Source organism: Meriones unguiculatus, chromosome 10 (genome assembly GCF_030254825.1).
Source record: "Meriones unguiculatus strain TT.TT164.6M chromosome 10, Bangor_MerUng_6.1, whole genome shotgun sequence".
Taxonomy (NCBI): domain Eukaryota; kingdom Metazoa; phylum Chordata; class Mammalia; order Rodentia; family Muridae; genus Meriones; species Meriones unguiculatus.
In genome coordinates, this window is record NC_083358.1 from 112,446,661 (window position 1) to 112,469,001 (window position 22,341).

General features: G+C 41.2%; 1 protein-coding gene across 1 annotated transcript in view; it reads right to left on the reverse strand.

Moving 5' to 3' along the window:
• Positions 1–22,341, reverse strand: part of Snx27 (sorting nexin 27) — a 67,384-nt gene that overhangs the window by 15,194 nt on the left and 29,849 nt on the right. The window contains exons 3-7 of the mRNA XM_021661310.2: positions 17,805–17,997; positions 15,418–15,482; positions 11,221–11,325; positions 7,154–7,232; positions 6,016–6,179 (exon numbers count right to left, since the gene is read on the reverse strand). Of these exons, the coding sequence (XP_021516985.1) occupies positions 6,016–6,179; positions 7,154–7,232; positions 11,221–11,325; positions 15,418–15,482; positions 17,805–17,997 (606 nt within the window). The remainder of the gene's footprint in view (positions 1–6,015; positions 6,180–7,153; positions 7,233–11,220; positions 11,326–15,417; positions 15,483–17,804; positions 17,998–22,341) is intronic.

The window sequence follows — 22,341 nt, forward strand, 5'->3', positions numbered from 1 at the left end:
TTCCCATGCCATGTCTTCTGTGCAGCTCAATAAATACAGAGCAAAGCCCTCTATTAAGGACAGTCAGTTTTGAATATGGACCCTCTGAGTGGAGACTCTAGGTTTAATATGGATGCTCACATAGTTAAAAGGTATCAAAAGTCTGACTGGTTGGCTGAAGCATTTGCCAAAAGATGGGCTAATGGAAAGGAGCTGAAGATCCCCAATACCCCTTGGCTCAATGTTATTGAGGGATTTTAGGGCTCAGGAAAATTACAGTCCTAGAGTGGGTATGCTGTATAAGTAATCCTTCACAAGGGAAGGCCCAGAAGACATGGCCTTCACTAGTCCTGCATGACACAACATGGTGAAAGGGTTGGTTATCAGCACATTTGGAAGGCTTTGTTGTCACCCTCCTCCTTGTGGCAGACCTTAGGGTTGGAAATGCTACTGCTCAGTTGGATGAATAAAATGTGATGGGTTTAATTGGGCCGTGGAGTAGCAGAGGCCAAATGGCAGCCCTGAATCACCAAAGGCAAGTTGAGCATAGTTACCATAATGGACTAACGCACAATGTCGCCACAAGCAAAGAGTTTCTCTATGTATCAGAGCCCTGGCTGTCCTGTACTCCCTTTGTAGACCAGACTGACCTCAAACTCACAGAGATCTGCTTGCCTTTGCTTCCACAGGTGCTGGGATTAAAGGCATGTGCCACTAAGCCTGCTGGCAAAGTGATTTTATTTTATTTATTTATTTATTTATTTTTTTGGTGGTATGTCTTAAATAGACCTTTGGTACTGACTAATCAGTCATGGTGTTTCCAGGCGTGAAATAGTTAAGAAGCCTACTGCATTTCTGTTTGATCTGTACAGGTAGAAAAATTCTCAAATGTAAGAAAGGATACATTAAATGGTGGTAAGAAGAAATCTTGGCCTGTGACCCAATTATCAGACGTGAGTCAGTTTGCAGACCCAGAACCCCTTGAATGAAAGGACAGCCAAGTTCCCCTGAGGAACCTTGGTAAAGTATCTAAAAGATTTACTGTTAGCCTTTCTCCAGTTCTTCCCCAGAGCGATCTATGGCCTTTTACAAGGGTAACTATATTCTGGGGCGGGGGGAAGGAAATAATCAATTGGATACTGGTCCTGAATTGACACTGATTCTTAGAGACCCCAAGAAGCACCTTGGCTCTCCAGTTAAAGTAGGGGCTTATAGAGGTCAGGTGACTAACAGAGTTCTAGCTTAAGCCCAACTCACAGTGGGCCCAGTGGGCCCAGTGGTTACTCCTCCAGTCTCAGAATGCATACTTGAGGTAGAAAAACTTGAAAGTTAGCAGAATTCCCACATTGGTTCCCTGACCTGTGGAGTGAAGCCTATTATGGTTGGAAAGGCCAAATGGAAGCCTCTGGAGTTGCCTACCAGGATAAGGAATGAACCAAAAAAACAATATTGCATCCCAGGAGGAATTACAGAAATTAATGCAACCATCAAGGATTTGAGAGATGTAGGGGGGATGGTTCCCACCACATCTCATTTCAACTCTCCTATTTGGCCTATTCAGAAGGCAGGTGGATGATGGAGAATGACAGTTGACCATCGTGAACTTAATCGAATAGCAAGATCAACACATCTCTTAGTACACAGTATGCAGCTACTGCTACAGCAAATGTCTTTTTCTTAGTACCTGTCCATAAGGACCACCAGAAGTCATCTGCTTTCCCAGCAGTATACCTTTATAGTTTTACCTTAAGGATACTTTAACTATCCAGTCCTGTGTCATAACTTAGTTTGCTGAGATCTTGATCATCTGTCTCTTCCACAAAATATCACAAAGGTCCACTATACTGATAACATTATGTAGCTAGGACCAAGTGAGCAGGAGGTAAACCCTTTGGACTTGTTGGTGGTGGTGCACATGTGCATCAGAAGGTGGGAAATCAACCAAAATTCAAGGACCGTCAACCTCAGTACAATTTCTAGTTCAGTGGTGTGGGGCATGTGGAGATATCCTTTCCGGTGATAGGATACCACACCTGGACCCTCCGACCACCAAAAAAGAAGCACAACACTGGGGCTGAAAAAATTGTGTAGTTAGGAGCACTTGTTTTCTTGCAGAGGACCTACTTCTAGCCACATAAAGGCACTATTCCTAACTCCAGCTCCAGGGGATCCAATGCCCCTTCTGACCTCAGTAGGTACCAGGCATGTATATGATATACATTCAAGCAAAACATTCATACACACAAAAATGAAATAAATCTTGTAAAGTGGAGAAGGAGCAGCCACCTTCCTGGGCCCATATAGATTCTGGAGACAGCAAATTCTTCACCTGCTTGTTGCTCCAGCCCATATACTAAGTGACTCAGAAAGCTGCTAGCTTTGAGTGGGGTCTGGAACAGGAGAAGGCTCTTAAATAGTCCAGACTGCTATGAAGGCTATGAAGGCTGCTCTACCACTTGGGTCATATGATCCAGCAGACCAGAAGGTACTTGAGGTGTCAATGGCTGATAGGGGTGCTGTTTGGAAATTCTGGCAGGTCCCAATAGGTGAATCACTAAGGAGACCTTCGGGATTTTGGAGCAAGACTCTACCATCATCAGCAGACAATTATTTCTCACTTCGAGTTGGGTCTTGGCTTGCTATTGGGTCCCAGTGGAAACCTGATGTTTGACAATAGGATACCAAGTTATTATGAAACCTGAGATACCCATCTCAGCTGGATATTATGTGACCCACCAAGAAATCAAAATCTGTTGCTTTGAACTCTCTAATGAACTCCTAAAAATCAGAGATAATTGATGGTGGTTGGTTCAGATGAGTAAATCCCCATGATGTTATATAAACTTTGCTCCACAGTAATCTCTGATTATTCAGTAAAAAGGCTAGACAGCATATAGCTGAGCAGAAGAGAAGTAGGTAGAGCTTAGGTTCCTGGGCTTAGGAGTCTCAGGGGGACCATGAGAGAAGCAGGAGAAGAAGCCAGAGAGGAAGGAAGTCACCATGGGGCAGTACGGACCATGAATACGTGGCCACGAGGGCTGGCCTGATGGGACAGAAGCAGCCCAGGCAGGAACAATTATGGCAAGTAAATTGGGGTATGTAGCTATGAAATAGCAAAATAACGTAGAGGGTTGATATCTGCCCAGCTCTACTGCTTTATAATTTATCATAAAACCTATAAGGTCTCTGTCTTGATTATTTGGGAACTAGCTGGGGTAGAGAGGCCCTCTAGAGTCTAATAACTACTTCCCAACAGATAATTCTTTAAAAATTTGGAAGAAAAAAAAATTTCAACTTAGAATTCTATTTCAAACCCTAATATCAACCAAATGTGAAGGCATCTTCAGATAGTCAAGATTTTAAAAGTGATATCCCTTCTCACTCTGCGAACATATTCTACCAAAGTAAAGGACTAAAGGGGAAAGGAAGGGGAGGTCATCTAAGACCTAAAAATGGGAGATCCATACAGGAGAGCATGAGAGCAGAAGATATGCAGAGAATACAGGGCCACTAGTTCAGACTCACTAGGTCAAAAGCTCCACATAAGATTCCTTCTGAAAATGAAAACTAATGAAGTAAATACTTAGAGCTCTAATTGTCTTTAGAAGATTGTGTGCTTATGTGTATGTATACATGCTTGTGTGTGTAAGTACTTATGAATGTGCACACAGAGGCTAGCAAGGGCAGGGCATCAGAGTCTCCTCTATCACTCTCCACTCTAATGCTTTGAGACAGTTTCTCACTGAATCTGAAGTTCATTCTTTCAGCTGGCCAGTGAGCTCTGAGGATCTGCCCGTCTCCACTTCATAGTGCTGGAATTAAGGTACTTGTGGTCATAGTCAACTTGTTTGCTTGGTTGGTTTTCCTGAGACAAAATTTCACTATGTACCTTTGACTGGCCTGGAACTCACTATGTAGAGCTGGCTGGCCTGTTACTCACAGGCCTGCCTCTGCCTCCAGAGTGCTAGAATGAAAGTTGTATGGCACTACGCCCATGCCAAAAAACTGGCACTATGCTCAGTTTTTTCCTTTTACTAAAAACATTTTTTTTTCCTTCACATAATATATCCTAATTACAGTTTTTCTCCCTCTACTCCTCCCTTCCTCTCCACCTCCGCTCCCATCTGGATCCAGGCCTTTTCTATCTCTCACTAGAAAACAAACAGGGTTCTAAGGGATAATAATAAAATAGATAAGAAAAACAAAACCTAATACATAGGAATTAGATAAAAACAAACAGAAGGAAAAGAACCCAAGAGAAGGCACAAGAATCAAAGACCCAACTGTTTGCACATTTAGGAAGCCATAAAACACCAAACTGGAAGCCATACTATATACACAGAGGACCCAGTGCAGACCCCTGCAGGTCCTGTGCATGTTGCCTCAGTCTCTAGTTCACATGCATGTTCACCTTCTTAATGTGAGTGCCAGGGCTTAAAACCCAGGTCCTTATGACTGGAGAGCCAGGGCTCTTACCAACTGAGCCATTTCTCCAGTCCCTTGAATATCCTTCCTATCTTGGAGTTGGTTATAAGGGAACCCTCTGAAAGGGGAAGGGAGAAAGCTCATTTAGTAAAGTGCTTGCTGTGTGAACACAGGATCTATATGTGGTTCAATCCCCAGCACGCATATAAATAGCTTCATACAGGGCTGAAGAGATGGCTCATTGTGTAAGAGTACTTGCTGCTCTTACAGAGGAGCCAGATTTGGCTTCTAGCACCCGCATGGCAACTTATAACCATCTGTAACATCCAGAGACTCTGATATCCTCTTTCCGTTCCCTTCAGTACCAGGCATGCATATGATACACATACATACATACATGCAGACAGACCACCCACAAACATTAAAAAAAGAGCCAGGTGGGGGCACACACCTGTAACCCCAGTGCTGAGGAGGCAGTGACAGCAGGATCCCTAGGGCTTGCTGGCCAGTCACACTATCCTAAATGATGTTTTCCCAGCCTAGTGATACAAGCTACCTTAAAAACAAAGGGAATAATTCCTAAGGAACACCGCCCACAGATGACTGCACAGGCACATACACTGCACACGTTCACCCGCAGTACCACTCTCTTCACATGAACACATGCCCTCTCATGACAAGATCCCCATTCATGAAGGGGGTCTTGGGGCCAGGACTATGAAAAAGGAATGCTGTACAGAAAGGTCAGGCTGGGTAACACCATTCAGTCTAACACCATTAAGCCAAAACTTGTACGTCCAATCACATTTTAATATGGTTGCTTGTATTTCATGCCCATGTTAACACACACACACACACACACACACACACACACACACACACACCCCAAAGGCCAAAAGTTAAGATGCTGGAGTACTTAACATAGCCAGTTTATAGGACAGTAAACATGAGAATCCATCTACCTGCCAGGAGTGTAGTATGCTTCCCAACTTTCCCAAGATGGAAGCCCCTGGGCTTTTTGCACTCACTATACATTACTGTATTTCTTATTTATTCATGTCCTTTACAGATATCTGGTAAACATTAAGTTTCCTGAGCTTTGGGAGCACTTTAAGCAAATTATTCAAACCAGCAGTGTATAAGTTCAGAGAACTTTGACTTGCAAGCCAGCTGTTAACAGTTTCAGAGGACTTGTAACTAGGTCTAAAATGTGGACAATTTGAGGAATTTAGCCCTTTATCTGTGGGATTTTGGGGTAGATCGTGTCAGGACTGCATTACATTTAATGATCTGTGGGGTGGTGTCCACTGAAGAATCATACACATGTGGTGGGAGAAATCCCTATACCCTTTGACATCACAGAAGTCTTTGTATTGACTATAATATGAGAATGAAGTAAAAATACAAACATTTTGCTTTTCCCACATATATATATAGTATATATATATTGCTATAAAAATTCTGATCGTGTACATAGTCATAGGCTCATTTTATTGATTAGAAAAGAAATTTAACTTTTTAAAACTATGGCATTTCTGTCTTAGGAAAGGGACCGCATCATGCTGTCAGTGTTACTCAGACCCAGGCTTTAGGAGAGACTTACTCACTCACCTGATGAAAGAAGTATGTAACAGCAAGGTCATTGTCATTTAAGAGGACCTCTTCTTCTGTTGTGAAAAGCCACTTGCGAATAGTCAGGCAGGTGCCTGGCACAGCTGACGTATAATTCTGGACGTAGAGTTTATGAGGAAATTCGTTAGGTGCCAGCTTACGTACTAAAGAAGACAAAACAAAGAAAGCTGAAGTGGAGAGACACACAAGAGTTTCCCTAGTAGGAAGTGTACAGGGCAGGTCAACACCAGTAGCCTGTTAATTAGCATTACCTCAGGAGCACAAAGCAACTGAAGGTCCAGCCAAGTCCACCATTTCTAACTACGACTCTGGCTAGTAAAGCAAATGACTGAAATATTGAATGACAGGTCCTTTTGCTAACATGACTGCACAGAGTGCCAACTCCAAATTCAGTTAAAATGTCTGATCTATGACTTGCTAAGTTACAAGCATCTAACTGGACATGCTAAGTGCACCAAATGTCTTCAGAGCAGCCTCTCCTCTTACCCAGCTAGGGGACACTTGGAGTCTCTCCCACGGGCACTCTCAATGTACTGTATGTATTTATGCAGAACTGAAAGGTACTTTTCATCCACTCCCTAAATCCTAAGGCATTTGTCACAGTTCAGGTGTCTACAGGGTAGCTTTTGAACAGCCCAGCTCCACTGTGGCTAGGACTACAGTGTGCCACCACACACAGCTCAGTCCTTTTAATTCCTACCCTGGCTTTCCTAACCTTTCTTGAGACTTACTTGGCTTTACAATGCTGCAAAAGACAGACTCAATACTTCTCACTAACAGAAAGCTTAGAAAGGATAAGATCAGAATCCAAGCATCCTGGCATCTTACCAACTCTTCATAACACAATTTATATATGTATATTAGGGCACTGAGGGTTGGGATGAAAAAAATAATAGGAAGATGGCTGCTCCCAAGGAATCAAAGTTTCTGTACTGACCAAAAGTAAAATGAGCAGAAATGCTTTATAAGATCTGCCAAGCTGGCTTGCTAAAGGCAGAATTAGTAAGTGGAAGCTCCTCTCATCATAAAATCTTTCTTTGGCAAAGCAATTTTTGTCCAATGGTATTAGAACAAGATACCCCCAAACAAAATAATAGTAATAGACACTAGCACTTACCAAAGGAATGATTGATCACTTCAAATAAGGCAAAGTAATTCACTGTTGTACTGTCCATGCCAACCTTTGATGCAATAGCCTGGAGTTTAAACAGAATAGAATTGTTTCAGGAAAAGTAAGTTCAGACAATGCTATGGGGCAGGTATATGCATGAGAAAGGGAAAAGGGAGACACTCTGCCTCCTGAATTCATAAAAACTGTCATGGCCCATAGCTAACCTTCGGGTGCACATGCGCACACAGATGCATGAACCCAAATACAGCCATCCTCTGTGCGCACCTCCCTTCCAAAACAGGCTTAGTGTCAAATTTCCCTTTTCAAATACGAATTAATTCCATAAAGTATTTTTAATTTTATTTTTACTAATGTTATAGTATATGTGCATCTGTGTGAATGATGCCATATATATTTGGATACTCACAGAGACCAGAAAAAGACAATAGAACTGAGTTATCCTCCAGCCCCACAAAGATCTTTTATATCACTTAAAAAAAATATACTTGACAAGACAGTTCATAAAATGAAAACAATTTTTAAAATATTTTATCATTTATTGTTTGTGTGTGTGTGTGTGTGTGTCTCTGACTGTGTATGTGGGTGGGGAGGGCTGAGCTTCTGTGGAGATGCGAGAACAACTTGCAAAAATCACATGTGTCCTAAGGGCTAAAATCAGGGTTAGGCTTGTTAGGCTTTTACGCACTGAGTCAGCTTACTGTACCTGCAAACAAATTCTCTGGGACCTAGTTTCACAGATTCAGCTTACATTTACTACAGGCTGTTAACACATGAGAGCTCAACCTTTCATTATTTAATTATTTTATGTGTTGCCTACATGTGTGTCTGTCTGTGTGACATATAAAAGGCAGAAGGCGTAAATCCCCAAGGAATGCAGTTATGGACAGCCATAGGGGTGCTGGGAATCAAACCCAGGTCCTCTGGAAGAGCAGCCAACATTCTGGCTGCTAAGCTATCTCTGCAAACCCCTCACCCTTTGATTCTTGTTTGTTAAGAGATAGGATCTCACTATGTTGACTACACTGGCCTTGAACTTCTGAACTCCAGCGGGCCTCCTGCCTCAGCCTCCTAACACCTATACTTGTGCTTTCTGTGCTTGGTTGTTGAGCTTAAAACATGGTCAATTCTATTCAGAATTCACAAATTATTTTTATTTTTCAGATGATCTATGTTCTAAACTGGAGACACTGGCTATCTCTCTTTCCTAAGAATTATAATCACCAATATCTTCATGAAAGTAACAATGTTGACAAGCAACATATTAAACAAGAACCAATCAGTCTTCTCTGGAAACTAAGTACTTCATGTGCAAATAAGTCAAAACTGATTTTACATACATGTTACAACAACAACAAAAGACCACAAAGCAGAAACAGTAGTAACAATACCAGTTTAAGAGTACGCCCAACATAAGCAAAGAATGCACTAAATAGCTAAAACCTGTTAGAAGACTGAACCAAGTATGGCTGTTATCCGTTCCTCCCGTATCTGCTCACATGTCCAGCCTCAGTTCATCTGACACTGTACAGGAACTGGAAACTACGAGCATCTTAAACCACCATTCCATACTACACTGGATCAGAAGAGGAATACTGTCAGGAGTTATAAAATGGCTTCTAGCTCTAAGATTCAGTAATGTGATGGGGAAAAGGACAGTTTAAAACAAAACAAAACACCTTAGGTCCAGGCTGGAGAGATGGTCGAGGAGATAAGAACACTTGCTGCTCTTATAGAGGACATGAGTTTTGTTCCCATCACCCACACTGAAACTCCCAGTTCCAGGGGATCCAATGCCCTCTTATGGCCATTCCAGATAACTGCACAGATTTATATACTTATTCACAGACACAGATACATAATAAAAAAATTAAACAACAAAATGTCCTAGGTCATCTAAAGAAACACTGAAAAAAGCAGAGAACAAAGCATCTGACTAAGTCACATTTAATTAGTAATTTACCTGTAACTAAAAATAGAATATTAACAATTATTACACCAGATAACACTGAACTAAGGCATCAATTGTGAATAAAGGAAATCATTAAATATTTATTCTTTCTCCTCCACAAACCTTCATAGGAAAAGTTACTTAGAGAAGAACTCTAGCTATACTGAAAGAGTGAGAGAGAACTGAAAACCAGCACTTTGTAACTTTTATTGTTAAGACAACAATTATTGGTAGACAGACTGCAGTGAAGAGACCAGTAATCACCATCAAACTACAGACGAATATGTATCACTAAAATGGACAACTAGAGACTGTAGTGCCCACTGAAAAGCAACATACCACAATATGTTACAGCCTAGTTATGAAGTATTTGTATCTTGTATTAAAAAAAAACTTGAATATAATCAAGCCTCTAAAGCAAATTTCCATGTATAGAAAATAGAGGGAGCTAGAAGGACATGATACATGATCTACAAGAAAACAAGATAATAGACTTAGAATGACCCAAACTTCTACACACACAAAAAGCAGGGAAGGAAGACTGATGGGTGGTAAATAACATAAAACCAAATGTGATATAAGGACCTGTTTAGATCCAGATTTTTAACAAACCAACTAAAAAATTCATTTTGATAACTGAAAAATTCTAATTATGGAGTTAATGAATAATAAGAAGTAGTGCTCTTTTTATGACTTGATAACGGCACTGGTTATATATAAAGAATATACATGTTTTAGATGTATGCTGAAGCATACACAGCTCTACTTTGGCTTCTGCCTTAAAGAACAAACAAACAAACAAACAAAACAAACAAAAAACTTAGAAGAAAAGAAAAAGAGGATACAAGGTGTAAGCGTGGCAATATCTTGATAATTTCAAAATACGATTGATGAAGGAACTGGGGGTATATAGTTCAGTGGTAAAGTACTTAACCAGCATGACCAAGGCCCTGGATTCTATACCTCACACACACAAAAAAATATACGTTTAAAAAGTTTACCACAGTGCTGGGAAAATGGCTCTATGGGAAAAGCACTTACAGTGGCAAGTGTGAGAGACACGGTTGGAACGCTGGCATCCACATAAATGCTGCGGGCTGTAAAGACTACCTGTAATCCAAGGCCCCAGGGGGTGGAGACAAGGAGTCCCTGAATGAAGCTGGCTACAAGACTAGCCAAATCACCAAGCTCCAGTTTAGCAGGAGACCTTGCCTCAGTCTGTAACATGGAGATCAATCTAGGAAGACACCCACAAGTACACACATATGTTCATGTACATCTAAGCATACACAGACAGGCATATTTGCACCTCAACAGGCACGCACACACACAAACATACACACACACACCCCATGCAGGCTCGTATGTATGCACATGCAGTTTTTTACATGGGACTAGGGAGACAGCTTAGTGGGTGGAGCACGTGCTAAACAAGCATGAGAATCTGAGTTTGAATCGCTCTCCACATAGGAAGGTGAGACAGACCACATGCACTCAAGACTGTAGTTCTCCCACTGTTGGGTGAAGCCAGGAGGACTGCTGGAGCTTGCTGGCCAGCAGGCTAGAGATTCTGTCTCAAAGGAATAAGACAGAGGTGAGAGTGATAGAGGAGAACACCCAATGTTTAGGAAGATATCAGTGTCAACCTCTGTTCTCCACAAATATGCACACAAGCACACACACACATGCATGCATACCTGCATACAAATCTGCACTTACCACATACACACACTATTTTTTTAAAAGGGTTTTTTACAACAACAGCAACAAAGGAGGAGTTACTGCCCTCTGAGGTATTGACTGTACTTTTTTTTTTTTTAAATACAAGGGTTTTTTTTTTTGTTTGTTTGTTTACATACTCCTGGCTACTCTACTATCTGCAGCATGCTTGCCTTAGCCTTCCAAGTTCTGGGATTACAAGCATAGAAGCACACGTCACTACACCTAGCTTTCATACACCTTTCTTTTAAGGACAAAGTTAACTTCACATTAGTAATACAAATTCATAAGGGTACCACTCTGCACAGTTTTGTATTAACTCTTTTTTTTTTTTCTTAGCCTCACATCATCCAATGTCAAGTTGACATGCTCAAATTTAATTTACCTGGTATACTTGGTCTGTAGTACTGTTCTTTTTAACCCTGACGGTAACTGTTGTTCCATCCGGCAAGGCAACTCTCAGCTCTACATCAGATACACCATTGTAATTCTAAAGGAAAAGAAAGAAAGAATTTGCAAACCAGTAAATCTTCACTCTCCTTGCTTCAGGCTAACTAAACAATATCTAACATAAGAAACAGGGAATAAATTCTACTAAGACAAGAAAAAATGAAGTCTCCAAAGTTAATATATTTACAACTCATAAAACTTTAGAGTGTAGAAGTTATCCTTGAAGATAAACAGATGCTACCATTTCAAAACAAAATACTGCTGAAACAGTTTAGGTGAAACACACAGGAGACTTCTGTACACTCCATTCAGAGCTCACCAAGAGAACAATGACAGGAGCAGTCTCAACACTGGCTGCATGTTAGGCAGTTAGATTGGCTAGAGGGACATGCTCATGACTTTTCTGAACCTTGATATGATCAGACCATCTTCAAAAGGAAAAACAGATGAGACTTAGAGATGTAAACTGTGTTGTGCCCAATATTCTAGCAAAGACTACAAAATTCTCATTCAACTAAAAACAAACACTTACAATTGGGGATATACCTCCATGTGAGAATGCTTACAGAATGCTTAGGGCTGTAGCACCACAAAAATTAATTAATTAATCAATTAATAAAAAAACCACAATCCTCATTGCTTTTGATGACAACACATTTTTAGTGTTTTAGATTTATTATAAGTGTGTGGGTGTTGCCTGCATGCATGTGTGTGCACCATGTGCAGGCCCGGCGCTCACAGAGGTCAAGAACAGCTTTGGATTCCTCGGACTAGAGTTACAGATTAGCTAGGAAGCACTGTTTAGTTGCTGGGAACTGAACCCAGGTCCTCTGCATGAGCAACAAAGGCTCCTAACCGCTGAACCATTTCTAGCTCTGACTTTCTGCTTTGTTTTTTGAGAGACAGTTTTGCCTTGAAGCCCAGGATTAGCCATGAACTCAAGGCCATCCATCTTTCTGCCTTGGTTTCTATAATATTAGATTATAGGCATCAACCATCCTGGTCAGCTTCTAACAGATTTTGATCTTTTAATTTTTATTACTGAGAAACAAGTGGTCATTTTTATTGACCACTTAAAAATATTACTAATCTTTATCTAAAAGCATCTTAAGCATTATGATAGCTTCCCCCTTACCCACAGGTAAGGTAAGGTTCCAAGAATCACAATAGATGGCAAGAAACATGGCTGTTACTGAAAGGCATGGTGGATGCTATTTCCAGCTGCACTAAGCATAGCCATGCACTGTGGTTGTAGCTTTTACAGTTTAAGGAGCTCCAGCAAAATCAGCATAAATCTGTCTTTTTTGTCCATAATTTCACAGACAGAAGACCTTAGCAATCTTACCAGGATTCTTTTTTCTTTTACTGGTTACATAGGAGTATTCTATGGGTTCCTTGGGTCTGTGTGTTGCTACCACTCTCATGTTCTGAAGGGCTAAGGGCTGTTTGAAAACAGCAAGCACTGTGACAGAGCGGAGGCAGTCTGATGGCTGACCAAACTACTAAGTGACTACCAGGCAGGTGGCATATACAGAGTAGACATCCCAAATGGGACAGCATAGAATGGACACAAAGCTTAATCATGGTACTCAGAATGCCACACAATTTGAAGGTTACATAGTTTTTATTTCTGAAATACTATATTTTATAGACCATGGCTGGCCATAGATAACAAACTGTAGAAAGTAAAACCATGGATAAGGGGAGGGCATTATTTATACCCTATCTACAAGAAACCTATAATCTGGTCAGAAAAACAAAATATCTACATATTAAACAATTGATGGATAATAGATTAGTATTATGTAATCATGCTTTTATCCAATTAATTATTATTAAGCACCTCCAGCACATGTGATACTGTGATCAAGATTTAGCTCTGAGCTACTGGTAGCTCACACACTCTTGTAAGCTAAAAATATAAAGTGACAAACTGATTATATGTAGAAAAATTAGAAAATGAGATGGCAATAAAATGATGATTGAGTGATACTAACTGCAGAAGTTCTTTGTAGGATAAAAAATTAATGACTTGAGTCATCAGAAGACTTCAAAGAGAAGGTGGACCAGGAAAATGGCAGATTAGATGCTGCCTCTGCGTAACAGTAAGAAAAGTCAAGGTAACAAAGAATAGATTCCATTCCAAAGACAGACAGAGCAGAAGAACATGGGATACCGCAAGGGGAGTTAATAAAGACTTCGGAAAAGTGCAGAGAACCAGAAGGTCAGAAGAATGACCTTTGACCTTTGACCTGATTAGTGGTGCAAAGGATGGGCATGCAAGCAAAGTGAGGGGGAGGTTCCCCAGAAGAGGAGATAAACTCTAGGGAATGACACAATGGATAAAGGAAATAAAAAGTACTCCATGGTCAATGAGAGGGTCAGTAGGTTGGCTCAGCTGATAAAGGCACTTGCCACCAAACCTAATGACCCTGATAAGTTTGGCCCCTAAAACTCACTTGGTGGAAGGAAAGAGCCAATTGTTCCGCTCACTGTCTACCACGCTGCACTGTGCCTCGCTGCATGTACAGTACACACACAATAAGGAAATAACTGTAAAACACATTTTGTGGGTTTGAAATGTGGCACTGCGGCAGAACATTTTTTGGCATGCATAAGTTCTGAGGTTTGAGACTCAGCATCATAAAATAAAAATCAAAGTACAAAATATCTGGAATAACAATATGTTAGTCCATGGCAGGGAAGGAGATTAGAGAGATGGAGAGGAGCCAGGTCATGATGGGCCTTGTGAGTGCTATATAAGAGTTCAAACTGAATCCTGAAAACTGTGGAAAGGTTTCAAGTAGGGAAACGGCAGGAAAAGAGAACATCCTTTTAAAAAGCTTAGTTACGAATGGAGAAAAGTAGTTCCTAGAAAGAACGACATCTTGTTGGCTTGTTTTGTTTTGTTTCGTTAATGTGGACGATGAGCATGAGAAGACAGAGAAGCAAAGAGAAGTGGGGAAGAAAGGTGAGGGGAGAAAAGAGGAGGAAAGGGGAAGAGAAAAAAAGAGAAGGAGAAGGGAAAAGAGAGAAGGGGAAGAAAGGGGAAAGGAGGGCAGAGAAGAGGATTCCAGCATTTTTTCATAGCAGAATTACAATGGTGAATTTTCAATTAGTCCTGCCACAAATTACAGTAAGAAGGCCCAAGAGAAGAGACTTCTACAGGCAGTGCCTCGGGAGCTCTGAGGTTAGTTAGCCACTATGTCACTTCCACATAATTTTACATGAATCTAAAGGAAGTCAGTCATCATATTTGTTAATGCATCAGGGTCTACAAGACAATGCAGAAATCATCAAAACACTATCTCAGAAATACAGAGAAACTTGTATCTCAAAAAGAAATACAATTTACCAATATGCAGATTCAGAATAACAACTGTGGCTGCTGTTTGTCATCAGATGAAAAAAATTACCTTTAAAATAATTTCAGAAATAGCAAACAAAAAGAAGGCGGACTGGAAGACATGCAGAGGAGCAGCACAGTGAGAAGAGCAAGGGCCTTGTAGCTCCAGTGGAGAAGAAAGCACAAGATTAAAAGGAACATGGGCAGAGCTGGAGAGCACTATGTTCCATGTCAGCCAAACTCAAAAGAAAGACAAGCAGTCTTGCTCTCATATTTGAAATTTACATTTTAACATATGAAAGTGGAACGGGGACTACATAAAGAAGAGAGTCTAAGAGGAAGAAGGAAGGGGAACAAAAGAGAATAATGTAGAAGGCAAGGAAGGCTACATCACATTTCTCTCCTATGTAGACCTAAATGCATAAATATAAACGAGAGACAAAAGCAAGGAGGGACCACACGGAGACAAGAAGGAGACCAGAGGGGACTGACAAGGGAACACAGTGAGGTGTGAGTGTGTGTGCATGTGTGTATCTACACGTGTACATTTGTGGGACTGAAAACACCACAATGAAGATTATTGTTTTATAGCATAGCTAAAAATTAATTAAAACATAAAAGACAGAGAATGTGAACTTGGTTCTAGTTCTTCAAGGATACGTATATATGAAATGGAAATGGAAAAAATCCAGTCATTTCAGAGAGTTGATTGCAATTCAGCCCACAAACATTTTTTGCCCCTAAGTAGCTTAGCAAGAAATGATCAGGGAAGGAGTATTCACTTACCTCATCAGATTCAGACAGAAATTCCTGCATGATGTCGCTCTCACCAATGACTCGGATTGAACACACTGTAAAAAACAAAGAGAGTATCTAGCATCAGGCCTCAAATCAAGACTATAAAGAATATATCAAGGTTTACAACTAAATTATCAAAGAGAAGCATGGTCAACAAGTATCTGTAATTCTAATACTTGGGAGGCTGAAGCAGGAGATTTGCTGCAAGTTCAAGTCAGACTGAACTATAGAGTGATTTCTAGACCAACCTGAGGTATATGGCAAGATCCTCTATCAAAAAGTATACAGAGCCTGAGGTAGGGGCACATGCCTTTAATCCCAGCACTTGGGAAGCAGAGGCAGGTGGACCTCTGAGTTTGAGGCCAGCCTGGTCTATAGAGTGAGTGCCAGGATATAAAGAGAAACCCTGCCTCAAAACCAAAACAAAGAACATACAGAAAATGTTTAAGTCAGCAGCAGCAGGCAATTATATAACTTAATATATGTACCCTTAGTATATGCACTCTCAAGGCCTGACAAACAATTCACCTAAATATGGTTCAGAATAGTAAAATAAAAGGAACTATAAAGATACAGTTTGCTAAAAATATTAAATATAGAGAATTATAGCACATTTAAATTTCCAGTTTTATGGGATAAATTATCGTGCTGAACAAAGGAAAAAAAGGCAATGGAAGGAAGAGAAAGAGAAAGGCCAGGTAAAAATAAAACAAATATCAAATTGAAACACTAAAGGAAAACATTTACTTGGCCTAGGAAGCGCAAGTCAGAGAACAACAACATCTAACATTGCTTTGGAAAGAGGGGCAGGTAACCAAGGACTTGAGCTCCAGAGCATCTAACTTCACCTTCAAAGTGATCTAAGAGAAACAGACAAGGAGGCAGAGAGGCACAGAGAGCAAGCCCCAGGGAGACAGAGTGAGAAGACAGAAATTTTTCAGAAAGAAGGTTCACTGCCAAAGTTAATTGTTTTCTGGGTTGGTTTTTTTGTTTTGTTTTGTTGTTTTGTAAATCGAATTAGGTCAATTAGTCTTTACACTATATTCTTTTAAACTAATATTCTAAAACAACAACAACAACAAAACCCTATTGCATAGTGTGGTGATTTGAATGAGAATAGCCTGCACAGGCTCAAGTGTTGGAATGCTCCACACTGGGAGGTATGGCCTAGTTGGAGAAGTGTGACACTGGGGATAAACTCGGAGGTTTCTGTTTTGTTGTTGTTGTTTTTGAGTCAGGGTTTCTCTGTGTAGCCCTGGCTGTCCTGGAGCTCAATCAGTAGACCAGGCTGTCCTGGAACTCACAAAGATCTGCCTGCCTCAGCCTCCCGAGGGCTGGGATTAAAGGCATGCACAACCATGGCCCAGCCAACTTTGAGGTTTCTAAAGCTTACACCAGGTCTAGTCTCTCTTGTGGATGAAAAGTAAGCTCTGAACTATAGCTCCAGTGCCACGCTTTCCCGGCTGCCTGGCTGCCTGCCACTATGCTCCCACAATGATGATGGTCCGGGACTCACTCTCTGAAACTGTAGCAAGCCCCAATTAAACATTTTCTTTTATAAGCTACCTTGGTCTTGGTGTCTCTATAGCAACAGAACAGTGGCTCAGGCACACAGCTAACGAGCTATATAGCCATGATGTAATACAGCCAGGCAAGTCTCTTCTCACAATCACAGATTATCCTATTCAGATCTGTGTCGTGTAGTATCCACAGCCACAGAATCCCAAGGTGACATTTGGAAGTTTCATTAATTCTATATATATGCTGCTGAGAACAAGAAGACTATAGATTGTCAATAGCTGAGCAAACCTATACAGAAACAGCTATAAAAGGAATAAAGAATTTTTATACAGGACACCCTAATAAGCTAAGAATCATCAAAGCACCACAGTAATGTATTTATAGGTAAATAAAACCCTAGAAATAAAAGACCATTCAGGACCACAAAAACATCATTTTTCTATTATGAAGTTCTCTACAAGCTAGCAAAGCAGGGTACTATCAGTGAAGTGAACATTTTAGCCTCGCCTTCAGGGCCCAGATCATTTAACACTTCTCATGACTTCCCTACACTACTGACTTTTAGGAAACACAGCTGTGCAATTTAGGAATAAGAATCTATGTCCACTCAGCACAGTAAAGTTTAATTGACTGGCTTACCTTTGAAACATCTTTAAGACTTACATTTATTTGTCTATTTCATTTCTCCATTCACTTGGGTGGAGTGCACACCTACCACTACAAATGAGCGGCAGTGAGAGGAAACCTGTGTGTGAGCTGGTTCTCTCCCACCATGTGGATTCTGGAGACCACACTCAGGTCATCTGATTTGGTGGCAAGTGCCTCTACCTGTTAGGAAATTAAGCCTGGCTTACCCTTTTCTAGATATTCTTCCAACCCCCGACGCCGGGCATCTAATTGTTGTTCTGATAATGAGAACGGCCACTTTCCTGGAAGTCGAGGAAAAGTAAAGTTGGCAAACTCTCTTTTCAGGTTTTGGTGCAGGATGGCAAACTCCCGGTACCGCTTAGAACACAGCTGCCGCCCTGCCATGTAAACATTGTATACCTGGTGAGACAGAAGAACAAAGAAATCATGGTCATCTAAAGTCAGGTGCATACTGGCTAGGTGTATTTTTATGCACTACACAAAGAATGTCCACAGCCATTTTATTTATTTTTATTTTTAAAAGATGTACTTATTTATACAGCATTCTGCCTACACACCAGAAGAGGGCGCCAGATCTCACTATAGATGGTTATGAGCCACCTTGTGGTTGCTGGAATTGAACTCAGAACCTTTGGAAGAGCAGCCAGTGCCCTTAACCTCTAAGCCCTCTCTCCAGCCCAATCCACAACCATTTCAAAAGAAAACTTAATAAACATGGCAAAAGTTCTACCCACAAAAGGGCTATTCTTCTGAGAAAGTTATGATCTTATTTTTGCTCATTTCTCCAACATCTAAATCTTATAAGGCAGATTTAAAGGGTGAATTTATTTTCAGAAAGCTTAAAGTCTTTCAAAACCACTGCAATAAATGCAATGAATGAGCAAGCAAGCTAATATGGAAGGAAACGAAAACCTAGAATTTATTATAATACAGCATGGCTAACATGTAGCTCAGACTAGCTAGCTCTGCAGTCATTTCAAAGGTGGTCAGAGGACAGCTGTGCGAGTCAGTTCTCTCCATCGCGTGGGTTCCGGGGAAAGTCAGGTTTTCCGGCTAGGTAGCCTTTACCTGCTTAGCCACCTCATCAACCCTATGGTTGTTTTGTTTTATTTCTTCTCTCACAGATGGCATTTGAGTTGTTCCTGAATTTAGCCGGCAATGTGAACGATACTGCTATAAATGTTTGTATACATGCCTCCTGTTGTACATACAGAAATGAGAACTGGAGTGAGGGGTTTAAAGATATGTGCATTTGCTGGGCAGTGGTGGTGCAAGCCTGTAATCCCTGGAAGGTAGAGGCAGACGGATCTGAGTTCATTCAAGGCCAGCCTGGTCTACAGAGTGAGTTCCAGGACAGCCAGGGCTACACAGAGAAACCCTGACTCAAAAAACAAACCAACAAAACAAACAAACAAAAAAGTAAGATTTGTAACAAATTATATTCCTTTCCTTAGCATCTATGAAAAAAAAAATCTTTTTAGGGACTGGGGAAAAAAGTATAATGGGTAGAGCACTTGCCTAGTGTGCAGGAACCCCGAGTTTGATCCCCAGCACCAGGCATGGTGGGACATACCCATAATCCTAAAACGAGTTGTTAGACAAAAGCAAAGGCTGAAGATGAGCACAGAAAAGAAACCAGTTGGCAGAGGGAGACTGGAAACACTGCTGAGTGTCTGAAGGTGTCAACCAGACATGTGATGCATTAAGTTTCCAGAATGCCAGACAGTGTGACATAAAACCTCATCCTTTGTGCAGCAAACCCAGCTAAAGTATTAAATTCTCTGTCCCGGCCTGCTTCCCTTTCTTCCAAAGTGGGCCATCTCTAAATAAACTGCCTCTACTTCTGCTATATCCATATCTCTGTCCAACTCCTTGTTCCACCAACAAGAGCCTGGGACCTCTCTGGAAGTGCCTACTGAATCTAGATAGCACACTGGCACAATACAGCCCACTGACCTTTTTCTGTGGGCCTTTCAAGTGTTCATAATAAAAGCCAGGTACACCTTAGGAAACTAAAAAGAGCTTCACCTGGTGGCCAAAACCTGAGAGATGGAAGAACACAGCAAACCCCAAGCCCAGTTTGCTACGTACTCAATTTCTTAACAGAAAAGGCCTGGGCACTTCCAGGTTCAAATACTGATTTCAGTGATTATGGTTTTCCCACAAATGATGTCTTGGAGTCAAATACTACAAAACAACAACAGAGCACACACAAGCACACACAGCTCCTGTCCTAGGCTCAGGCCAGCTCCACTCTACAGCTCCATCTGTCCTTGGCACCATCCCACAGTACTGAAATCTCCAAAATGTTGGGGTCTTCACTGTAACTGGGTTCTCCCTGCCCCTGTCACATGGTGCCAGTCCTGGGGCTTCTACTGAGAGGCTCCCCTTTACCAGGGCCTCTCCCGGGCATCTTTCAGACTCTATTCTCCACACAGTGCCAAGCTCCGGCTGCTCTCCAGGCTCCTTCATGGCTTCAAAGCCAGAATCCCTGTGAAATGTGTATGTATGTGTGTGTGAGTGTATCACGTTTTTGTGTTGTTTCTTAAGGAACAGCATATGGATACACATGCCTTTAATCCCAACACTCAGAAGGCAAAGACACTGCAATCTCTGACTTCAAGACCAACATGGTATACATATCAATTTCCATTAGGCAAGCTAGGGCTACACAGTGAGACTGTATTTCCAAAAATAATAAATAAAATTTGAAAAAGGAACTAAGAACACAGTACCTACCATCTTATCTCTCAAGATCAAGCTTTAGCAAAGAAGATCTTTGTGTGGCAAGGAAAAGATAAGCAGGAGGCCCCCAGCTATCTCCATGGATACCTAAAACATTTGCTATTAAACAGATTGCAACCAGCACAGGCACTGGGCGCAGTTACTATTATCACTGTTCATCAGACTGTAATTACACTGTATTCATCCATCCCTGCCCAGCTCCTACTGTCATCCTGAGACTTATAAAGCAGCAAAGGAGCTGCCCCCAGGCAGCTTGATGGATCCAGGCCTGTGAACCTCTATATTGGTTCATTCACCTTGTCATAAGCCCTGGGTACGAATTTCCCCTCTACCCCAGGAAGTAGATATACAAGTTATCCTATAAGAAGTCACCCATGCAGTTCTCAGGAAGTAGATATACAAGTTATCCTATAAGAAGTCACCCATGCAGCTCTCGGGCATTGACAGGTGCCCCATCTGGGCCCACTGGTACCACCTGGCATCCATTCGGCACTAGACACATACATTTTCTAATCTGCTATCAGCCATGTTGTGGGGATGTATACTTACCTAAACTCACCAACATGGCCCTTTTAAAATGTGATGGTAACATTCCTCTGCTGCTGCACCAGCTGCATCTCACCTATAGTCTATAGGACTCCATGCAGCCCACAGAAGCTGACAGGCACACTCTGTACCCAAACCAGCCTGCCAAAAGAGCTGCATTCTGGCTGGTACTATAATCATATAACTCACACAACACTAAAGCATTCAGATACCACCAAAACTGATTATACTTGCAGAAGCTACACAGACACCACATAAAGCACTCACCCTTAACCAATGCCAATGTATCCTATTCAAATGACAGTGTAGCATAGAATGCCAGGAAAACTCTTCATTCTCTTAATGAAAACCACCCTATGACATTGATACAGGCAGGGCTGGGAAGATGGCTCTGTGCATAAAGAGCACTGGCCATATGAGCCTGATAACCTAAACTTGATTTCCAATCCCATGGTGGAAAGAGAGAATAAACTCCTGAAAGTTTTCCTCTGACCACTACAACAAGCACACTGTGGTACACACCCACTCACACATATATCATACACACAATAATAATTTTTTAAAAAATTAAATTGCTAAAAGGAATGACATGCCAGATGAATAAACACAGAAACACAAGAAGCCTGAAAAAAATGAGGTATCATGTTGGGGTTGGTCTGATGCTCTCAAGATCTGGTTACTGCCTGAATAAACTTATCCTTGTGGGTGTAAACCTGCCTAAGACATTGGTTGATTAAAGGCCTACACTTGGGCAGGGCAGAATAGGGTAGGCATGGTTAAGGTTCCCGGGCTTTTGAGGACAGGAGAATCATGGGAAAGACAGACGGACAGGAGGAAAGGAGAAAGCAGAACACCATGATGGGTTAATGTAGAGAAGAAACCATGTGGGCTGGAAGAAAGGACTCCAAGGAAAGCATGGATGAAAAAAAACAGCAAACATAAGCAAGTATTTATAAGACTATGGATGGAAGGTAGCCCAGATAAAGATGGTTAAGGTAGATAGCATTGGAGGGTGCTGGGAGATGGTGAGGTTATTAAAATAGCGGAGGTAGAAATACCTGCCCAGCCCAAGGTAAATAAGGCAATTATAAACTCTAACAGGTGTCTGTGTTTTATTATTTGTGACAGCAGGTTAGATAATACCACCATGATAACCATAGGGCAAATAATAAATAACAGTATTTACCTCACACCCCAATTATTATTTTACAACAACAGTATCATGACATTACATCTCCAGAGGACACACAATAACTTCCTGGCACAGACCCCAAGTGAAAATAAATTAACAAAATATCTGAAAGGGAATTCATAGGATGAATTCTTTACCTCAACTAATGTTTTAAACATGTATGTGTATACACACACACAAGCATGAGAAGAGATCAGAGTATAAATTGGATAGGTTATCTCTTCTACCATACAAGATGTGGGGACTAACTCAGAACATCA